This window comes from Sinocyclocheilus rhinocerous, unplaced genomic scaffold, assembly GCF_001515625.1.
Source record: "Sinocyclocheilus rhinocerous isolate Xijiao unplaced genomic scaffold, SAMN03320098_v1.1 scaffold1029, whole genome shotgun sequence".
Lineage (NCBI taxonomy): Eukaryota > Metazoa > Chordata > Actinopteri > Cypriniformes > Cyprinidae > Sinocyclocheilus > Sinocyclocheilus rhinocerous.
In genome coordinates this window covers 24,599-32,983 of record NW_015664012.1, presented here as the reverse complement: position 1 = coordinate 32,983, position 8,385 = coordinate 24,599, and the positions used below count along the sequence as shown (strand labels likewise).

Below are 8,385 nucleotides of genomic sequence, written 5' to 3'. Positions count from 1 at the left end.
ATATATATATATATAGTTATATCGAATTTGATGTAATACAGAGTATCATGTCATTTCATGTCAGTTGCCATTATTATACACATATTCATCCACATACACAAACACATACCCACATCCAATTATGCACACATACACACTGACAGGACTCTGCATCTGCCCAAGGTTCAGGTGTTATGTAATACTGACAAGTGAACACGTCCCTCTGGCAACTTTTAGGGGCCTGGTGACTGCAGATTGTAACTGTGGGAAACCGGATCGTTACCACTGAGTCACACATACTGTATCCTTAACACAGTCTTTAAAACCTGCACGCTGATAACAAGACTAATATAGAGATTCCTCAAACATCAGATATGTTTGATCGTGGAAATCCATGACTAGGCGAAGCTTCATGCACTCGCAGAACCTGAACCTGAGTGCATTTGATGTCTCCACTAAAGCGTATGTGTGAACTCCAGAGACCAGTGACCCAGATTCCCAGCATACTCTTATTCGGCATCTATGCGCGTGTCTTCCAAATTTCACTTTCATATGGACTCTTTACCTGCAATGAACATGAACAGAGACAGCGTAACAACACTAAAGTCAAACCTCATTATGTGCAGAGCAGACAGGGTGGTACTCTGCACAAATTAGCTTAGCGGAAGCCTGCATGAGGCAGCAGTATCACACGCAGTCACACACGCATACCTCAGCAAACTCGCATCAGTTTCAGCAGAGCGCTAGGTCTCCAACACGCATATTCCTCCAGCCATTCTAATCTCCTTACCTCTAGACGGCCGGCCTGAGCCTTTCTCCCCAGATGAGACCAAAAGCAGAGCTGTCTATGGCCCAAATCCATTACCACACTGAAGAAAATCAATGATGCAGCATGGATTTGAGTGGACTGTTTATACCAGCAGTGCATTTATTCTCAGGACTGGAATTTTGTCAAAAGTGTAAAAGGAAAAACACAAATGAGTGAAAGCATAATTATACCAAACACACCAGAGTTATTACCATTAACTAAAACTATTACAAACATTTTATTAATTGAAATAAAGCTGAAATAAAAGAAAATAGAAATAATACATGAAAAACTTAATGAAAACTAAATTAGAAACACTGCCTTGGTAACTAACTGAAATATGTTGAAGCACTAAAATTACAGGAAATAAATAAAAATAAAACGGAACTAAAATTAAACCAGAAATAAAAATAAATTAAAACTAAATAGAAATACTAAAACAACTCTGAAGCACACAATAAATAAGTAAATAAAAACCATCTCTTTTGAAACTCTAGAGGAGACACTTTTGAAATTGTATATGAATATTAGGGATCTTTTTCTCAAGACAAAAATCTGGAAACATGTGACGCCAGCAAAGGTCTCCATTTATTCTCATTGCTGCCTAGGAGACACAACTGAGACATTAGACACATTTGTGGTTTTCCTTCCTATAGGGAGTGAATGTACAAGGTACATTATCATACATCAACAATACAGCCAAAAGCCGTTATACAGCAATTAAGCCAGTCACTTATCAATGTCATAATTAATGTCTGCTCGACACCAACTCAATTACATAAACACTAGGTGTGCGATTTGTAATAACATAATCGGAAAATGTCACATTTGTTAGTACGCCGTGGCCTGACTTCACCTGTTGTTTCCTAATATGCAGAGGCGTGCACGTTGCTACCGGGTCTAGATATTTTTCCATTTGTCAATAACATTTGCTCGGTTTAACAGCATCTGATTTGATTAAACACTCCTGTGTTCACTCAACCAAATACACAACAACCCACACGCAACCCTCTCCCTTTCACTTTCTCCCTTTCCTGCGTACTATTGATAAAAAGCACCGCTATTCTCTGGGTGGCAATATAAACTCATAAGCAAGATGGTAAATTGATTACTAACAGCAATGTCATGAATGCAGGCTTTTTTAGCAGTGATTTAACAGAAGCATGATACATTTGTGACTGACACCTCAGAGATTTATAGCCGTTAATCATTATTCTTGGAGGATGATGCATCTATCGCCTTCCTGATCAACCTCAACGGTCTTATGGCCCACTTACACCAAGGACGAAAATGATAAAGTTTTATTAATTGTTCTAATTCAATGACATAAGAGAAGTTCATCACAACTATAACGATAACAACACAGAAAAACGATATTGTTGGAATCACTATCAGAACGTTTTTTTTTTCCATCTGATGAATGATAAAAACATTGACAACCAATCAGAATTTACGCGACTTTAAGCATTTAAAGCAGCAGATGACAAAAAGGACAGCACACGCTTGTAATAAACAGAACAATATTGTGCATTGGTGTGGACTCTACTACAGTTATCGTTATAGTTCTTGGTATGAACGGGCCTTTAGTCAGGATAACTGCCCTCACAGGTTATAGTAGCCCAGTGATCCTCAAATCTGTTTATAGGGTTGGAGCTAAACTCTGCAGGAAAGTGGATCTCGCGAGCCAGATTTGAGGATCACTGTAGTAGCCTAATCCCATTTTACTAGTAAGATCAAAGCAAAAGCCTTGGGCCTAAAAAGACAAGGAGGCCAGACTCAGAGCACAGGTGAGGAGAAGGAAAGCTGAAAAGCAAGACAGATTCTGCTCTCTGGATTGCTTTGGCCCTGGGCAGTTTGACTGGAGGATCTGTTGTAGCAAGTTTAACTAACAGAGCTTCAGCTGAGGATAAGTCGCTGCTAGACGGTCACTTTTTAACATCTCAATAACAGATCACACGCTACACGAAAGCGTATTTCATCATGACACCTGGAAACACTCTCTGCAACCTATAATCATAGATGGAAAATCATCTTTAAATGAGGGATGAAATAGATCTGATATGAAGAGAATTGCGTGATATTCCTGAGCAAAACAGCACAGTCAAACCAAGCCCTGTGGCGATTAGACTGCTAGTCAATTTCTAACAACTGGGTAATGGAGATTCAAGTATATGAAAGTTGATTCACCATATAATGACACTTAGACTCTCTCGTCACCAAATTAAGTCTACTTTGAGCGCTCAGATGTCGGCACGTTGAACATTTCGCTGGTTTCTCTGTCATACTGGTCCTCTCGTGGGTGCCAAGACACCCACACAGTCACATAGGAATTCAATAAAGTGAGGGAATGGGAGAGTAGCATGCTGTTTTGTGTCAGTTGCTAAGCAAAGTGAATCAATCCAATGACAATTTTGACGTTAGGCTCCTGGTTCATCTCAGACAGCAGCACTGACCCACAATGACACAGAGGAAAACAGACCTTGCTTTAAAACGTAAGGGATGACGTAATTTTTTGTATCTTGAGCTGTCCTCAAACTGTCGGAGTTTTTTCTTTTTTCCACCTTCTATCTCTCCTTTGACCTGAGAAGAACAATCTTTTGCTTGACAGGATAAGTAATTAGTCAAAGTGCCGTGATTCCTAACAAGGTTGTGCTTTGACAATTAAACCACTTCCTCATCTGTTGTTGACTCTGGCGCCAAATGTCAACTGATCAATCGTATAGATTCATTGATCCAAAGCCTTTGGTTTGTGCCGACATCCATTAAAATTCAAACCATTGTGCAGTTCAGACCTTCTGTATACTAAAATAAATAAACACCACTTGACAGCTGTCCTTCCAGCCATTGACATGCGTATGGTTTAGCTTAAGTGCAGTGCACTGTCACCATGTGCTATACAGCTGTCATGAAAATATGTTTCTGAGTGCCTTAACAGACATTAGTAAAATAATAAAACATATTATTATCCAGGACTGTGACCAGGATGTGGGTCAAACAGTTACACTGATATACATTTGTACCCCTGTTTTCAAACATAATGTTGCAATTCTAATCTAAATGATTACGAATATGTCCACAAAACTGGTGAGATTCTCCTACCTACACAGCATATTTGGTTGAGTGGGGCTAATAATGTAACACATTTTTCATTTTAGCAATTCATTTTACATTTTGGTGAATCGGTGGCTAATTCATAAGAATTTATAGAATCTTATATATATTTATTATACACTCTTAAAAATAAAGGTTCTTAAATGGTTCTTTGGCAGGGTGTATGTTCCATGAAGAACCTTTAATATCCAAAGAACCTTCCCATTGCACAAAAGATTCTATGTAGCACAGAAAGGTTCTTTAGACTATAAAATGGTTCTTCACACTCAACATGTTGAGATCAAGTGAGCTAAATTGTCCTGTCTGGTCCAGAACTCATTCCAGACTCAAATTAATATAAATAGTGCAATATAAAGTATTAATTTTGAGTAAATGGTATTGTGGTGTTTATCAATTAAAAAACAGTAGATCAGCCCTTTTATATCTTTTTTAATGCTGTTTTGCATGACTCAAAACTCTCTGAAAATCCTCAAAAAATATAAATTTCACATGAATGTAACTTATGTCACTTACTAGTACAATTATGTAGGCTAACTTACAGAAGACGTCGCTGATTAAATTTAGTTTTAAAAAATATGATTGATCGTCGCTGTCAAGTCTGAGTACTCTAGTACTCATGCACATCCCTATTAAACACACATACACACAGTATCGAGGTATGATGTATACTGCTTTGATGTGTACTGTAAATGCAACAAACATTTTAATCATATCTCTTGTCAAGTCTCGTTACTTCTGGATTTTCTTTTTATTTTCGAAATTATTTTATGAACAAACCTATTAAAGAAAATTTATAGTATGATAAATGTGAGGATATTGATCTGGAATAAATGGGACCATAAAAGAACCTTTTCATAAGTGGTTCTTTGTAGAACCTTTAAAAAGGGTTCTTTGTAGTAGCAAAAAGGTTCTTTATGGCACCAAGAATAAAATGGTTCTTCAGGGAACCAAAAATAGTTCTTCTATGGCATCGCTGTGAAACACCCTTTTTGGTGTTTTCTGACACTTTTGTTTTTTTTATGAGTGTACACTTATATATTTTTTCTGAAAAACATACATTTCCATAAAAATCACCACCTCAAAAAATAGTTCTGGTTTCTCATGAGTTTGGGTTGGAAAACTGGTTTGACCAATATTTTTTAATCAATGTTTACTGTTTTTATACTTATTTACCGGTTGTGTTTTTTTTTGTTTGTTTTGTTTTTAGAAAAAAAACAGTTCTAGTTCTTTAATATCAGGTCTACTGATAAGTGCTGCCTAAAAATAGGATCTAACCTTTTTGATATTAAAGAACTGTTTGCTCAACATGAAACAATGTTATTCAAAAGTAAAGCAGCTTACTTATTTAATTCTTTTGTTTAACAATACAAAATAAATTAGAAATTAATTATTAAAAACGCTTGATCGCCAGACGCCCTGTAAGCAGTAATGGAAGGATTTCCGCTGTCTCTCCAGCGTCTCTCTCATGCGTGACCTATCAAAGATGACCGAGGATGGTTGTGACTGGATTTAAGGCACATTTGGAGAGTCAGGTCCTGCCACTTGATTTGCAAACTATCCCATCACACTTAAACGGAACCACACAAAGCCATAAACACGAGCAGATTTACATAAACATGCTACTCAACTACTTCCAGGCTGCCTGGAAAAGAGTGATAAACAAGCGCAATGCCTCTCCTGTGGTACTCAAGTAGGCTACACCATGAAATTATCCAGTAATTGCCCCTTTTAAAGAGGCAGCCATAGATGTAGTGGCTTACAAATAAATGCCTAATTGCCTGGGAAAATAAAGGACTACATAAAGTATAAAATATCTTTAATTATAAAACTATAAAGTTATCACAGCCTTGTAAAGTCAAAGTACAAAATAAATTAGAAATTAATTATTAAAAACGTTATAACTTTTCACAGCCATTTTATAAAGAGATTTCTAAGCTTCCACATAATTCAAATATAGTCCTAGATAAAGATAAGTTTGCATAAATATAAATATGGCACAAATAATAATTACATAATTAAAACTAATTGAAATATTAATAATGTATATTATGTTTTATATGCTGCAGCCTAATAATTATTGATTGCTCAAAATAATCTTGAAAACCTAAAATCTGCAAATCTGTTATCTGACAATTAATCATAACATTAATTTCTATTGGTACTAGTTGTACAAAATATAATAGGCTATTAATAATAATAATAATAATAGTAGTAGTAATAATAGTAAGAAGAAGAAGAAGAAGAGGAAGAAGAAGAAGAAGAATGTTGATCGAGTGATCTTATTGGGCATAAGATGTTCATGAGATATTCCAAAATGTTCATCTCACAATGGAACACGCACGAAACATACTACTGAAACAGGAGAGTAATGCTACATAATGTGTTTGCAGAGCAGTGGGCGGTTGCATGGGCATTTGCGTCGCTGCAGAACTCTGAAAGTCTTCGGTCAATAACAAAGTGATGACACTCACTCACCTTCATAATACCGCAAGGTGGATTCCCGGTGCCGGTGCACCTCTCTGCAGAACTGTCGCGGTTCCGGGTACAGATCCGCGGACTGCTGTGCTCCCTGTACCGTCCGTTAGAGTACACCCCCTCGGCCCCGTACACCGGGTGCCCAGCCGCCGACACGTCCAGGTATGTCTGGTAGGTATCGCTGATGCTCAGCGCCGCCGCCACGTCCCGGGTCGGAGTGGTCGCCTCGGAGACGAGCTCGTACAAGGGTCCCGCCACGGATTCGGAAGCCTGCGGCTCAGCCATCGCGCGCTCTGCCTGTTAGCTACGCCAAAAAACTCACCATCGGAGTGAGTGAGCCTTTGATTTTAAGAGCCCACGGCGAGACAAACAGCCATCGGAGTCCCGTGCGTCCGAGTAAAACCGTAAAATCCATGAACGGAGAAGGCACCTCACGTCCTCTGCCAGCCGAGGTGGTGAATAGATTGTGCGGGCGGATAGATTCAAACTCCCCTCTCCTCCCTCCCTCTCTCTCACCCCTCGTCGCCGCTAGGAGAAAATAAAGCGCACAGATGGCGCTCGCGCCGTGTTCTGCCGGTGGCCGTCCGTAACTACCGAGATAATACAGGGTTATGAGGGCCAATTAGCCTCGTTCTGTCCCTTGATCGCCAGACGCCCTGTAAGCAGTAATGGAAGGATTTCCGCTCTCTCCAGCGTCTGTCTCATGCGTGACCTATCAAAGATGACCGAGGATGGTTGTGACTGGATTTAAGGCACATTTGGAGAGTCAGGTCCTGCCACTTGATTTGCAAACTATCCCATCACACTTAAACGGAACCACACAAAGCCATAAACACGAGCAGATTTACATAAACATGCTACTCAGCTACTTCCAGGCTGCCTGGAAAAGAGTGATAAACAAGCGCAATGCCTCTCCTGTGGTACTCAAGTAGGCTACACCATGAAATTATCCAGTAATTGCCCCTTTTAAAGAGGCAGCCATAGATGTAGTGGCTTACAAATAAATGCCTAATTGCCTGGGAAAATAAAGGACTACATAAAGTATAAAATATCTTTAATTATAAAACTATAAAGTTATCACAGCCTTGTAAAGTCAAAGGCAGTTTATAAAGTTTCAGGCAAGTAAACAATAAAATGGTATTGCAGTTTCAAAGCTCAGGAGATTTAATGGCATCTCAGCTATAAAAGTTTTTTTTTATATATAGTTTTTTATAATAAATGTATATATAATATTTATACATATTTATAATTATTATATAAAAATTAATGTGTGTGCCTATTAAATGAGCAAAATCACACTAGTAGACGTGAGAAATGGGTGTATATATGCACGGCTGTGATTCGGCCGTAGGTAATCACAGTGTGCCAATATACAGCCACATCTCACGTCTGCGAGTGTGATATTGCGTTTATACAACAGTTCGACGGCACGAGTGTGTAAGTAAGAAAAACAACAACGGAGTGTCTTTAAAAACCCTCTTTTGTGCAGAACAGAGTATGTGAGCAGAGCGGAGCGGATTTTTTAAAAGTCGGAGCGTCGTGGTTTTCACTCGCTCCAAGAGCGCTCCACTACCGCTCCGCCACTAGTGCAATTCATGCCAACGGCCCATAATATAACTGCATATTTAGCAAGAATTCACATGATAAACATATTTAGCTAGCTTGATACAGATGGATCACTCAAATCAGAAAGAATGTGAAGGCTATGATGACAGCAATGGACATGAGCGGGAAGTTATAGTTCTCAAGGAATTAGTTTGTTCCTTCTAGATACATTTTCGGGTGAGAGAATGATTTAAACAGGTACAACACATTCACGTGCAATCGCTTTCTCAATAATGCTTCAAACAAATGCAATCTTACAGTGCTACTTCATCTGTATCCGATTTCGAATGAGCAGAAATCTGTAAGAAATGCAGCGATCCGTAGGTAAAATAACTGACGAAAACGTACTGTTATTTTCATCCTTCACAAACAAAATGTGCACTGCAAAAAGCACCAATTATACCTTT

The 8,385-nt window shown here is 38.6% G+C and overlaps 1 protein-coding gene across 1 annotated transcript in view; it reads right to left on the bottom strand.

The window, feature by feature from the left end:
• The window catches only part of LOC107729192 (inactive phospholipase C-like protein 2), a 63,675-nt gene extending 56,750 nt beyond the window's left edge, over positions 1-6,925 (bottom strand). Inside the window, exon 1 of the mRNA XM_016539620.1 lies at positions 6,374-6,925. Within this exon, the coding sequence (XP_016395106.1) occupies positions 6,374-6,658 (285 nt within the window). The 5' untranslated portion in view covers positions 6,659-6,925. The remainder of the gene's footprint in view (positions 1-6,373) is intronic.
• Between the last annotated feature and the right edge of the window lie 1,460 nt (positions 6,926-8,385).